Raw genomic sequence first — 15,053 nt, forward strand, 5'->3', positions numbered from 1 at the left:
GTGGGCTCAGTCTTTTGTTCCTGAACTGACAAGGAAGATGGGAAAGGACAAGGCAAAAACCCACTGTCAGCATCTGCAAAGAGAGATTTCACTTCAGTAGTATGCCAGCCACACCAGGTGAGGCCACCCCTAGGATTCAAAGTCAAGGGCAGGGGCTTCTGCAACATTCCCTCCAGGGGATTGCACTCACTTATGGGCACTCCTACAGGTGCTGCCAGGCAGCAAGCTTGGATTCGGCCAGAAAGGGCTGCCGTTTTCCGTGGTGTGGTTGTGGGAATGCTGGCGGGTCTCTGGATCCAGGAGCAGGCAGGACCAGAGGCAGGACGGGCAGAGCGGCGGGAGGCAGTGGCTTGTTCTCGGGAGTTTCACAAGGCACACAAATTCCGGATCGTGTTCCTCCGCAGCCCCTTCAGGATATCCTGTCATTCAGCCAGGGCACATGTGTACAGTCGAGGTGGCCAGTGTCACTGCAACCCCTGGATTTGCCGTCTTTCCTGTGTAGAGGCGGGTCCCACAAATCATCTGGTTCAGTCCAGGGAAAGGAGAGGGAAGGATTTAAAAACGGACGCTGACATGAGAAAGAATTCACTGGGAGTTCACCAGACAAAGTCAAAATAGGGCAATAGTTCTAACAGGTGCTTGGCACGGAGAAGGAGCAACTATTTTCTCGCTATGCTACAAAATTTACTACTTCTGTTTCTCGGATTGGTTGTACAAAATTTCTGCTCTCCGCCGGAAATAACACAGCAGGTAAGAGGAGACTTCAGTGTTTTAATCTGTTAATTTTCAGGATGTATTCAAAAGCCTTTTGCTTTCCTGTGTTGTCACGGGGAGAGAGTACTATCTGGGCTTCGTGGACTAAAGAGAAAGCTTGTGGAGGACAGGATCTAGCATGATGCGCCGTCTTTCTGAGGGTGTGCTAATCCAGCTGGTTATGTCTGTGCTAAAACGCTATTGTTGGCAATCTCTGATATTAGTGCTCACATTCCTCATTCCATGGTGGATTTGGGCATCCAGGGTTTTGTATGTTTGTTTGTTTCAATAGTCGCATCACTTCCCATTGTACCGTTCGGAATGGAGGACAACAATGGCTGTGGAGAGATATTCTGGGGAATTCCGGCTGGGTGATATCTGGCTGAGAGATACCGTATTACAAAATGAATTAGGTGTTCCCCCTTCTGCATTCCCAAGTTGTAGTGAAAGTACCCAGGGCACTTGACACCTGCACGCCAGCTTCTCAAGCTAGCTCCCATGAGTCGTCATCATAGAGCAAGTTCAGTGTCAGATCCGCAACAAGGCCAGCCTAAAGCGGGTGTGGGGTGTGGAAGTCAATCCGAGGGATTTATTTAAAACACACTTCCAACGATATGGTTTCTGCTCTGTGAATGATAAACGTGATTCTGAGTCTGTGCCCAGCAAATTTTTTTAAAGATTTTATCTATTTATTTTTAGAGAGGGAAGGGAGGGAGATAGAGAGAGAGAGAAACATCAATGTGCGGTGGCTGGGGGTTATAGCCTGCAACCCAGGCATGTACCCTGGCTGGGAATCTACCTGTGACACTTAGGTTTGCAGCCTGCACTCAATCCACTGAGCTATGCCAGCCAGAGCTCCAGCAAATTTTTATCAACCCCAATTTTACTTCAGTTGGCTATAGTGTAATAATACTTTTCACGGAAACATTTTTAAAAATGCCATAACGTTTACTCACTTGAGCTGTGAGGCTAGATAGGGGTGAGTCTGAATGATGGTTTCATTTGTTTAACAAATATTTCTGAGGGTCAGTAATGTCTGCTCCACAGCTTACTAGCTGTTCAACCCTGCGCAAGTCACTCAGTCTCTCTGAGCCTCAGTTACTCCCCTGACAGTGCTCCACAATCAGCAGTCATTATCATCCTTGCCATCACCATCACTACCAACATGGTGAATCCCGGCTATAGTGCAGAAATCAGGTGTTGACTGATGCTTAAAGATGAGTTTGCTCTCCAGAAGGGATCGTATGAGAAGCGCAATGGGCCCTTCCATGTGAAAAGATTGGTTTGATGGTCAAGGGATTTTTGAAAAGAGAATATTAACTCTGGCCTACTAAGAAAGAAAAGGCAAAGTAATGCCATCCCATACACTTACCCACACGGGAAACCCTAATGTAAAGAACATTCTGCTTTAAAAAATATAGAAGTTTAAGCCCTGGCTGGCGTAGCTCAGTGGATTGAGTGCGGGCTGCGAACCAAAGTGTCACAGGTTCGATTCCCAGCCAGGGCACATGCCTGGGTTGCAGGCTATAACCCCCAGCTACCGCACATTGATGTTTCTCTCTCTCTCTATCTCCCTCCTTTCCCTCTCTAAAAATAAATAAAATCTTTAAAAAAAATATAGAAGTTCGTGCCTATGAAAGGAGATTAACTGAAACTCTATCTAAGGGTGGTTTTGTTATTATTCCATAAAGACCATTCCTGTGCTATTTTGGCTCATAGGGATGATTAAATGAAAGCCCCCAGAAAAAAAAATCAGAGGTTTTGTTTTTCTGTCCACCCCTGTAGAGCGTGCAGGGGAGAGAAATGGCCGACCCAGGAGCCAGAAGACCTGTAACGCACAGCGTGGCCTTGGGCGGGTCGCTGAGCCTCCCTCGCCTCAGTGTGTTCCCCTCTGAAATGAGGATGATGCTCCCGGCCCTGCTGATATTTAGGGCAATGACAACAAATGTGCTCTGTTGACCAACCTCTGAGCAAAGGAAAAGGGATGCGTGTGGTTTTGTGTATGCGGTGGTGTTAAACAGAGCCTTGAAAGATTAGGGGTTTGAGTAGCCAAGGGGGGAGGGGAGAACATTTCTATCAGAAGAAGCAACAGAGCAAAACACAGAGATGGGGATAGAGAAGGGGTACAGGAAGGAGCATTTACTGCCTATGATGTTCCAGCACTGGGCCAGGCAATGTGCTCATGTTACACCATTCAAATGTCTCAGTGTCCTGGGGAGCGGTTATCAATACATTCCGCTTACAGAGAATGGTGAAGACTAAGGAATTCACTCCAGACTGAGCAATGAACAAGACACCAAGCTTGATTCCCAGCTTAAGTCTTTTGACTCACAAGTTCAGTCTCTCGTCATTGTACAGAGCTGCTTCTGTTTCAGTTGGATGGGGAAATGACAGAAACCTAAAAGGTGAGGAAATTCATTTGGGAGACTCAGCACCAGAAGCTTGGATACTAAGGGATCCTGAGACAGGGCCCAAGGATGGCTGCATCATTCATTGTAACAGTTCTCTGCAATATTAGCAAAGGGTTGCTAATATTTTCTAGTATGCCTGTCTGATTGCCTACAATTCTTTTGTCCCATCAACAAATAACTACTGCGCACTCCTATGCATGAGGCACTATTCTAGATGTTTCAGACAAAGCAGCAGAAAATAAAATAGGAAAAGGCTGCTGCTCTCATGGAACCCAGGTTCTAGCTCGACTATAATCAAAAGAATACAAACATCTTTGGAGCAGAAACCGTATGCTCCATGGCATTTAACACCCAAACCAGCGTGTGGTCCATCAATGACCAATCGACCTTGAATGACCTGCCTTAATGATTTCATTTGAAAAGAGTGCTCTACAATATATTTCTCCATTTAGAGAAGCGGCATGTAGTGAGGTTACCTTACCTTGCTGGACTCTAGGCTTCCTATCAGGGTGGTTACAAGCAGCCTATAGCACAGCCATGGCAGACATGGCTTGTAGATTCCAGCACTCTTTCCAAATAAGATTGAAGGCAGCCTGCCAGTCATGACTAATCGACCTCATTGTCATCCTTGTCACGCCATTGATATAAAGTTGATGGAGAAGATTGGCCAAGCAAGGCTCTGCTAATGGAACTTGATTTTTCTTTTATGTTTTCATAGACAAACAGATGCGATAAGAAGTCTCAGCTCATCATTAGGACTGAGTGCCAATCTTGCTTACTCAACTCAAGACTAAACTGCCCTGAAGGTTACACCAAGGTTGTCAATGACTCCATAGGGGTTCGAGATTGCAGGTACTCATTATGAGAAAATAGAGGTGCTCGAGTTTTGAAACTCAAGGGATTGTGAATCCAAATGGAATCCTCTTGTCTCAAAAACTGCAAAGCATTTCCATGATTTTCTCTTTCTCTAAGACTGCATTGAGCCCAATCTTAGGTACTTCACAACTATGACCTTGAGTCTAAAAAAAGTATTATTATTGATTCACATTTTAATACAAAATGAATGGTATTACATGGTACAGAAACATTCTTCCTTCCTTTTGCCCTCCTTTAGTTTGAACATCTGGGTTCTGTGTTACTGGAAAAGGGCTCTAGGCAGAACATGCCAGAAAGCCTGGTTGGGTCCCACAGTCATCCTACTAACTAGCTAGGACCCTGGTACTAATTAGCACCCAAAGAAGGGAGACAACTGAACTACAGCTGTGTTGCATTTTATGTGAGTACTGCATTCCTGAAATCCTCCTAAGATCCAAATCTCTCGGGATTCAAGGCTAATCCTGGCAAAGAATGACAAGCCATTCCACTCACCAGCTAATGGATGCAGCCGTGTAGTTCAAGTGCAAACACAATATCTTTTATTTACTCAACCTACTAATTTAAAAATTAGGCAGCGAGTCATCATTTTTAATAGAGGTTTCCCCGCACTAATTGGCCTAGAATTAGCAAGCACATGTGGCAATTGCCCACTCAGTTACCAAAGTGGGTGCACATTTGCAACTAGTTTCCTTTAGAAAGCACATCCGAAAGACTTAGGGTTCAAGTTAAAAGCGCATAGTGGCTTTAGTGAGAACTTTTTGGTACTGGTTACTTTTTTTCATGGCCAAGGTTGGCACTTGGCTATGTCCCAGCCCACTCTACCCTAAACACCCACATGTGCACATACACAGACTAAGATTAGGAGATTAGTACACTCCCGTTCTCTGTTTTACTATTGAAGATTTTGATTTATCATTCATTTATACTGAAACAAACCCAAGAATGGTTCTTGAGGGGATGTTTGGTTCTGTCTTTGAATCTCCCTTTTGCAATCTTTATAAAGAGGTGTCCCCGGTAGCATTCTCAACCTTTCAAAGAAATTGTCAATTGTTTCTTCAACCTGACTGCCCATAAAGCCAGTAGCTCTTTGATTAATCAGCTACATAACAGGCACTGGTTTAGGAGTACAACCTTGAACTCACCAGAACACTATTAGTAATGGCCCAGCTGAAAGAAACAATATCCATGGAAGATAATCTCTAGAAACACTGGAGTCAAATCCCACAATAAGCCATCCACGCAGAGACCCCTGTACATAGACAGTAATGCTTAGCCTCCATAGAATGGCTATTCTAGAACCGTACCTCATATGGTACAAAAACTGTTCTAGGGAACTCATCATTGAATTTCCCTCAAGAAAAATGTGGCGGATGCTGCTCACTACATTACACCACCTCTCACCGAAATCTCTACATCTACGGTATCCTGAGTCGTTGGTTTGATTTAAATTCACAGATCCTGTGCACCGCACAACTCATGACTTTTCTCTTCTTGCATTGGCTGCTAGGACACTCAGTCACAAGTGTGAAGTCCACCTATAGCCTGTGTCTAGACCCTAACATCAGTTTTTTCATCTACTAACTTTACTTCTGACATTCTTTTAGCTATTTCACCCCTATTTTCTTCGTGCCCTGGTTTTTTTCATCTATTTTTTACAATTAAAAATAAATCACGATTGTTTTTTCTAACTTTTGTGTTCCATGTATATACACATTTTTAAATATAGGCAAGTGTAAAGACCTAAAAAAAAAATGTAGGGCGATTCCACTGTGCAGAGTTAACGCATTGCTCTGATCATGGGTCCTATCTCACTTTACCCTTCAAGGTACTCCATCGAGCTGAGGTCATACTCTCTGTCTATCCCTGGGTGCCGCCACATCTGCAGGAAGGACTACCTCCAGCCTCAATGCTGCCCGGGCCACTGGGGCCCAGACTGCATGGGTAAGTGGCAAATGCTTTTTCTTGGATTCGGAGACTTCCTGCTCAATGTCCTATCTGATGGCAAATTGAGAGGAAGGAAGCTTGATACAAGGGAAATGTCAGCATCTAGAAAGTCACAGTTCTGTCTGTATAGAGACAATCTTTCCTGCCCTCTCAGCTTTTCTAAAGAAATCTGCTTTCCTCCCATTAGAGATTTGTCTTCAAGAGGATTCCCTTACAATTCAACAAGAGGGACAATGGGAAGGTTATCCATTTTTTACAACAAAAAATAACTGATTGTAGAGAAGAAGTAAGAATGTGGGATTTTAATGACCCCAGACACAATTTTCTGTAAGAAGTTTTATGGCAGTATCTCAAAGGCTGTAGTTATTGTTTGGCAACCAAAATAATCATTCAACCTTCTGAAAATTTAAGCTTTAGGATGGAATGAAACACTCTATAATGACCAGTTTCCACTGTAAGAAAAACTAGCCAAGTCTGAGTCAATAGTATAGTTAGACTCCTATGGGCAAGCATAGCATTTGCGAGCTGAAATTGAACTTCTATCCTGATTATAGATGCTTACACTCAAGTAGTGACCGCATCCTGGCTGTGGCATGCAAATTGTGTGAGATCCCTCTTTTTTTCTCGGATAGTAAAAATTCAGGGATTTTAATTCATGAACTTACTCTTTATTACATTTCATATTCTAAAATGTAATGAAAATATCTCAAGTATGCACGTAAGGGAAGAGATTAGTTCTCTTTAGCTTTGGGTTTTTTTCTGATTAAAATAATATAAGCAAATTGTACACAGCTTTTAAAGAAAAGTACATAGCCCTGGCTGGCGTAGCTCAGTGGATTGAGCACGAGCTGGGAACCAAAGTGTCCCAGGTTCGATTCCCAGCAAGGGTACATTCCTGGGTTGCAGGCCATAACCCCCAGCAACTGCACATTGATGTTTCTCTCTCTCTCTCTCACTATCTCTATCTATCTCTATCTCCCTCCCTTCCCTCCCTAAAAATAAATAAAATCTTTAAAAAAAAAAGAAAGAAAAGTACAAAGAAAGAAAAATAGCAAATTTGTATTTTGTCACACGTAGGAAACCCTAAATATTTTGGTTTATTTTCCTGATTTTTTATTCCATGTATGGCCGCTAAATCCTTGAGCCTACAGTGTTTGCATAATGTTGTCACTGGTTTCTCTGTGTAACTGATGATGAAATGAGTCATCTTCCATTCACTCAACGTTGCTGGCATTAGTTACTAGAGAGTTCCTTGGCCTGTATCATCTGATTGAATTTCTGAAACAAATCTTTGAGTTAGACATTTCTATCTCCATTTTGCATATGAGGAATCAGATATTTGAAGATTGTTTCTTGCCAGTTTCCTTTGAGCTTTTAAGTGATCATGCAAATTCAAGTTCAGGGCTGCTGGCACCACACTTGCCACAGGGGAGGGGCGGGGGTAGTATCCTCCAAGAGGTTTTTTTTAAAATTTCTCTTTTGATTGGAACTCCCTTCAGACCCCCAGCCAGTGCCTGGATTATGCTCCTTACCTGGACCTGCAAAGGTCAAGGTTTGGGGTTTAGGATATCCTGGCCCTTCTCTTGGTTTACTGCTTTGTTCTGCATCATCCCAGCATATTGACACAGTGTGTTTCTACAAGCTTATTAGATCAAAATTGAGTGATTAACCCAGACTTCCAGATTTTGAGAACTTTTTTAGTATCAATGTGGTCATATCACATTCCATTTTTATAGACACCCTGATATAACAGAAAGATCTCTTAGATTTACTTTTCTCTTTCTAATCCACAAAAACTAACCTGATGCTAAGTTATTGATCAGACACACCATAGAGAAGAAAGGCTTTGTCCAAGATATAAAAGTCAGCATGTTCAACAGAATGAATGACAGGCAGGCCACAGCCAGGAGAGAAAAAGAATTCTGAGTCTGCTACCAAGTTTTAGGTTTTAACCTAATTCCATCATTACTGGTTTGGACAAGTTATTTCCTCCTCATGCCCTAGTCTCCTTAGCTGTCAATGGTGGTTAAAAGTCTTACTTTACACCCTGGCTGGCGTAGCTCAGTGGACCCTGGCTGGCATAGCTCAGTGGATTGAGCGCGGGCTGCGAACCAAAGTGTCGCAGGTTCGATTCCCAGTCAGGGTACATACCTGGGTTGCAGGCCATGACCCCCAGCAACCGCACATTCGTGTTTCTCTTTCTCTCTCTATCTATCTCCCTCCCTTCCCTCTCTGAAAATAAATAAATAAAATCTTAAAAAAAAAGTCTTACTTTACAAAAATATAATAGAGACTCTAAAACATTGATGTAAGTAAAAATACTAGGGAACATGTATGCCACTAAGCAGATACTTTATAAAAATATTATGAATCAATGAATGCATGAATCACAGTCAAAAGAGAGCTCTGATCATGAAAGGCAAACAAAATGACACCCTTTCTCCAAGACCTTTAATTTATTTATTTTTAAATATATATTATTGATTATGCTATCACAGTTGTCCCATTTTCCCCCCTTTATTCCCCTCTACCCTGCACACCCCCGTCCACCCACATCCTCCTGCTTAGTTCATGTCCATGGGTCATACATATAAGTTCTTTGGCTTCTCCATTTCCTATACTATTCTTAACCTCCCCCTGTCTATTTTCTGCCTACAGCAGTGGGTAACTCAGAAAACATGAGCAGGCACGCAGGATTCAAAGTCTTTCATGCCATCACTCTGAGCTAGGGACCAATGTGACACCTAAGATCTCACACCTAAGATCGAAGGAGTCTTAGAGGATTCCTTAAAGATTCAGTCATTTTCTTCTGACAGGTCTCAAAGCCATTGCAGCCAAACACATGAAAACTGAGGCTTGGACATTCTTTCTGCTGTCCTCTTGTTGGTGCAAAAGTGTACTCCCCTTTATCTTTGTCTTCCAAACATACTAAATGTCTCAAAAGGCTTCCTTCCTTTGGTTCAGGAAAGAGATAAGTCTTCTACTGGGCCATGTGTTTCAATTCTGACTCACATTTTATGGCGATGACAAGAGAGATCTTGCCTATCACATGACATTTCCCCCAGGATAAGGCCATTCAGAACTGCTGACATGTGTCCATCCTTCTTTCAGAGAAAGCACAAGTTCTGGAACGGCCTTCTTTCCAAGGCAAGAGCAGCACCCACTTCTTCTTTAATGCACTGTGATATACATCCATATTCTACACCTCAGGGTTACTTTTTAAATGATCTTAATAGCACCTTACTCAAATTAGAAAATAACTCTATGATCCATTCTGAAAACATGGAAGACATAATGAATGTTTTGGTTCATCAAAAAAATGGCTCATCATCTTCTAAAATTACAGCCTAGGGAATATAGTCAATAATATTGTAATAACAATGTATGGTGTCAGGTGGATACTAGACTTATGGAAGTGATCACTTCCTAAGTTATGTAAATGTCTAATGACTGGGGTGTACACCTGAAACTAGTATTGCATATCAACTGTAATTGTTGAAAAATAAAAACTATTAAGATGTTGATTTTTCAGAAGATGTGTCTTCTAAAGAAAATTACGTAGCACTAATAACTAAAATAAAGAAAATAAACATCAATAAGCTTCCAAAGACATCTACTGCTAAACTATTGATAAATTGGTGGGGTGATATATAGTTGTGGCTTGAAGGCACAGAAATTTGACTTTAATGCCTGCTCCACAATTTATGAGCTCCATTACTCTTGATCAATTCACTTTACCAAACTAGGGCTCACTTTTACCATCTGCATGATGGAAATGCTAATTAGCATGTTTTTTGGTGAAGACAAAAAAGAAAACATAGCTATTACTATTAACTGTTGTTATTATTACTATTGTTATTACCTTTTGCTATTATTTGTTTGAGGTGTAACAATTTGGAGACCTACATGCTGCCTTTATTTAAAATACTATACTTTTAATATATTCTTAGGTAATTTGTCCTTTTCATTCAACTGTGTATTTTGAAAATTTTCTATGCCAATAGAAGTGGTTTAGTGACACTTTTTTGGGTGACTCTGTAGTAAATGCTTCATGGCCTACGTGTTCTATCATTTAGTTAGCACATGCCTTATTTTGAACATTTAAGTTATTTCCAATATTCCGTTTGTTAAATGAAACTCCAATAGACATCTTCATAGCTAAAAAGAAAAAAAAGGAAGAAGAAGGCATGAATTCTCACTTGAAGAAAAAAAAATATCATCCTGACATAACAAAGGTGTTTCTACCCATTTTAAATGTGCTCACCCCTCACTAAAACTTGTACTGCTTGATCAGCTGTGCATATGGAAGTCTTTTCTCATTAGCACAAAAGCATACTTCTAACCCTGAAAATTCATACATTTAAACAACCAAGTTCTATTTAAGACGAAATAGATTTTCTATTTGAACATGCCAGCTCTTTTCCTTCCACCAACGTTAATGAACGTGTGCTACAACCCAAAGTAATGGGAAAGGAATGTGGAAAAACAATCTGACTGTTTCAAAAGGAAATGACCTTGATTCTACTTTTTGAGGTTAATGCCATCGAACTATGCACACTTGTTTTTTGTGTCATGTTATTGGCATTTTCAGACCACTTTTTCTTCCCTGTTGTATGTTCCTGGCCATTCACTGCACAGGTTGCAAATAACAGACAATAGAGATCTGAAACCATTCTTTTAGGCAGGTCCTTTTCGGCTCTGAGTAACAAATAATGCTGAGCTTACATAAGGAAGCTAATTTCACATCAGTTTCCTGGACAGACAGTTTCAGCCATAGATTTAAATGGAATGGCAGGACATGTTCTCTGCGTAGCTGGGAGCCAAGCTTTTAAACAGAAGTGGTGACACAGAGTAGGCACCTCCAGGGATCCTTGAGAGATAAAGTTACAGGAAGGTCCTTGGCCTCTTGCTGGCCAGGAAGTTTATTATCTTCCTTTAAAGAAACAGGCAGCTGATGATTTGCTGACTGTTTATAATGCGTTAGCCCCTTGCATGAGGAAAGTCATACGCAAGAGACCACCAGAGGAGCAGCGACCAAAGGGAAATGTGATAACAACCTAAAATAGCCTAATCAGCTCCTTGGGCCTCACAATGTCTCAGAAACACGCCCTTGGAGCAAAGTCTGCAATTTCTCTTTCAAGTGTGGTTGCTGAGATGTGCCTTGTACCATCTTTTTTCTTAATGGGAGCTCAAGATGATAGCAAATAATTTGAGAAGCAGGAAAGAAACACACTTTTGCATAAAAACCTTTACCTCCTCCCTGTCTGGGACAATCTACATTAATTGTTCCCCATACCCAGTGGTTCCCAGTGGTTTACTGCCATTAATGTCCAGTAAAGTTACTATCAAGCCTGTGAAAATGCATATTCCGGGGCTTCACACCCAGAAAACCCCATTTGATAGGTGTGAAAGGCTGAACCCAGCATAAAATTGTAGTAAGTTATTATTGACCAATAGGGTGAATACGGGCTGGAATCCAGCCCATCCTTGACTCACCCAGCCATACACTCTGGTGTGGCCTAGTGCACCCCAGGGAATGACCATCTCTTGATTTTAGTTTCGTCTCCTTGCCACGCTTAGTGTCTGTGGGGATATGCAGGAAAGGGCAGTAGGCTGGGGGAGCTCTTTCTAATTTGCACAAAGGCTGTCTATGCCCTGGTGGGTTAGCCAAGGTCCCGAGAAAAGCAGATTCCAAGGCACGGCTAGAGCTACAAGAGGTTAATGAAAAGAGGTGCCTGTGAGGGCAGCTGAGAAGGAAGCCAGGAGACGCAGGGGAGCCAGCAGACAGGTGTGAGTAAGGGAGGGGGCCAAGGAAGGTTGGATGGAAGAGTCTCAGACTACATGTAATTCTAAAAAGAAATAATAATCAGTGAAGCTGATGTCACCCAACAGAGGAGCCCCCCATGGTGCAGGAAGAGTCCCGCCTTGGTATCCCTGCCATGCTCAGTCACTGCTGGAGGCAGCCATGGGAACTGTGGTCTGCTGAGCAGAATGGTGTATTTCAGGAAAGTTATGCTCCCACCATAGAGATCCAAGAAGTGCTTTTCTGTGGCTACTGTTCCTGCAGAGGAAGGCCTTCGGAATCTGCCCTTGGGCAGTCCCCACTCCCAGGTGATTAGACACAGATGGTTCAGTGAATACCCTTAGGGGAACACCTGCCTATAGTTTTGCAGAAGAAAGGCTCGCTAACGGTCCCCTAAAGAGAAAGGACACAGTGTCACAATCTTGGGAGCTGGGATGGGGGAAGCTCCCCAATTCCTCAGTGACTAGCCTAGAATATGGTTATATTCTCAATAGATGACCTTGACCTATTTTCTTCTCTATATATTAACACAAAGCATGGGCCGAGTGTAAGGGACACCCACATGATGGCCTCAGAGGAGGCATCCGGGAGAGCAGCTGTGGGGGTGGGAAGGGCACAGGCAAGATGTGGAGGGAAGGGTGTGTCTGGGGCAGCCTGCTAGGGTGCACAGAAAGGATGCGAGACAGGCGGCAGCACAGAGGAGACTGGCATTGCCTGCAGAAGTAAAAACTCGTGGAAGGGCATTTCTGCAAGGTGGCGATGATCTCTGAGTTCCAGGACGGAGGAGGCTCTGTGTCCCTCTGAGCCAGTCCAGAAGGCAGGCTGGGGGTCTCTCAGAGAGCCCCTTGCATGTCTAGCCCGAGGGAGAAGCACCAGGGCCAAGAGAAGTAACGGTGGCAGAAATGTCACCTCTCCATCTCTCTGCCCCTGCCCAGAGTTGGGCCTGGTTTCCAAAGCACCATCTCAGCCCAAGCAGAGCCTAAGAGCAAAGGGAATGGGATGAGAGCCATTTGGTGGTCACTGATTTCTGGAAACACTTTCTTGGTACCCTGTGTCCTCCATGGGGAACTCAGGTGCTTCCATTGGTTTTCCTTCCCTCTTCATCCTCTCCTCCTCCTGCTCTTTCTAAGATAAAGACCACAATCTTTAACTAGGCCATTCCTTAATGACCCTGCTGTTGCCCACTGTTGAGACCAGCTCCAGGTCAGCCTGGCCATTCAGGATTAGGTTGGTTTTGGTAAATGCTGATAACCTCCAGGAGATGGAATGGTGAGAGTCCTCGGTCTCTACCCAGCAAAAACCCCCATCCCAGTTTTTAAACCAGTATTTATTTGATGGTCTGCGAATCCCCGACTCTCTCCCCACTGGACTGGCAGGATCATGGAAATAGAGACCAGGTCTGTGTGCTCACCTTGTGTATCCAGGACCCTGTTTGGTCCTGATTCAAACAGGTGCCGGATAATTTATTTTCTGAGTGCTGTTGCCTGTTATAGTCTCAGTCTCAAAGAACAGAAGCTGGAGATGACAGAGAGTATCCACTCTAACAACTCCCTTTTACTGAGCGCCTGCTATTTCCAGTCCCTACCACAGCCTGCCAGGACGAGCAACACTAGAACCAAATCTCACAGTCGGGCATTGACTTCCCCAAAAGAATGCAGCCAGCAACGAGTCGGCCTGGGGTTCGAACCCAGAACATTCTGATTGCAAAGTCCCCATTCTCTCAGGACACCCTTGCATCTCATGTAACCACTGCCCTAACCGGGAAGAGCAGCCCGAACCAACGCGTCGGTTTTCCAAGCGTGTCTTCTCCCTCACTCCCCTCATACTCATCCTTGTTATCTGTGCTGTGGCTGGGGGGCTCAGTAGATCCTGGCTGGTAGATAGCACGGTGATGAACAGTGTGGAAGACTTGGAGCACCTGCCGGGGTTTGAAACCTGGCCCTGCCAATGTTGTGGAAGGAAGACCACAGACTCAAAAGTGCATGACTTTGATCCTGCAGGTTACAAGTACTCTGCACTCAGGAAAGAAACGGAGGCCCGGAGAGAACCCAGTCTGCAGGTGCCGGCTCGATTCTCTCACCTGCCTGTACCTGAGAGTTACACGTGGTCTTTTAAAGAACTAGCCTAGTAAAAATATTTTTTTTCATTAAAGAGCCAGCCTAGTCACTCAAGTGAGCCACCAAAGTATATTGGGCAGAAAGGCTTCCCTCTGTGGTCTGTTTTTTAGAGGTCTCTTTTTCCAAGAACTGTGTTTTGTTTTCGGGGGTTTTTTTTTTTTCAATTTCTATGGCTGATGACTTCTCAGAAGATATATGGGCTAGAAAGCTGGTGGCATGGGAGAGATTCGAACAAAGATATTTGTTGATGGTGTAGATGCGGAGGGCGGGCAGGGAGGTGGACTCTTGAAGTAGAGGAGGGACCACTGGCCAGCTAGGTGACTTTGGGCAAGCCGCCATACTACTCTGGGCCTCAGTTTCCTCATCTAGAAGGTGGCACACAGGAGGTGCTGAAGGCACCCTTGCAGAATATCTGTGTGCCGTCACGAATGAATGAATCTGAGCCCTTTGGTCCCCTAGAGTGCCCGGGAGGCGCGCGGTCGCCCTGCAGCGGCAGGGGCAGCTGTGCCGAAGGCATGGAAGGAAACGGAAGCTGCTCGTGCCAAGTAAGTTCATGAATGTGTCCTTCTCCCTAACTCTGCTCCCTCTCCCCACCTTTGTCCCTCCTTAAACATACACACACACAGTAGATGGAGTTTCTGAAAAGTGATACTAGTAGAAGAAAGAAAAAGTAGGCAATCTGCAACAAAATGACGTCTCGGAGGCTGGGGGCAGTTAGTTAACTGCTCAGAATTAAGTGTATCCCTCTGTAAAATGGGTTTGATAATAACCCTATGCGCTTACATTTGTTGAAAAGTGAAATGATGTCACATGTGAAAATACTTTGTGACACTGTGCAGGGCCATAGAATCTCTTGCTGTTGCTGATGATAATCCCCGCTGTTAGCTGACCACTCTCGGCGCTGTCCACGGCTCCCGTTGCCAAGCACCGGGCCTGCCAATTGCTTTGTTATCCCATGAAAGTGACTTTTTGCAAATTTCAAGCCTTTGGTGAAACTACAAAGAAATCCTTCTGAAAATGAGCTCAACTGTCTTTAGAAATGCAACACTGAGTTTTCATTTCATCCTTGGGTGAAATTCTGTTGTGGCTGTTAGCACTTGCTCTGTATTTATATCTTTGGAATGACAAAGCAGCTCTCTTATGAAGAGC

The 15,053-nt window shown here is 43.7% G+C and overlaps 1 protein-coding gene across 1 annotated transcript in view; it reads left to right on the forward strand.

Moving 5' to 3' along the window:
- The first annotated feature begins 346 nt into the window (after window positions 1–346).
- STAB2 (stabilin 2) overlaps window positions 347–15,053 on the forward strand; it is a 126,730-nt gene continuing 112,023 nt past the window's right edge. Inside the window, exons 1-4 of the mRNA XM_036019503.1 lie at window positions 347–750; window positions 3,883–4,016; window positions 5,866–5,981; window positions 14,364–14,449. Coding sequence (XP_035875396.1) covers window positions 673–750; window positions 3,883–4,016; window positions 5,866–5,981; window positions 14,364–14,449 — 414 coding nt within the window. The 5' untranslated portion in view covers window positions 347–672. The remainder of the gene's footprint in view (window positions 751–3,882; window positions 4,017–5,865; window positions 5,982–14,363; window positions 14,450–15,053) is intronic.

The sequence above is a fragment of the Phyllostomus discolor genome, chromosome 2 (genome assembly GCF_004126475.2).
Source record: "Phyllostomus discolor isolate MPI-MPIP mPhyDis1 chromosome 2, mPhyDis1.pri.v3, whole genome shotgun sequence".
In the NCBI taxonomy this organism is placed as follows: Eukaryota; Metazoa; Chordata; class Mammalia; order Chiroptera; family Phyllostomidae; genus Phyllostomus; species Phyllostomus discolor.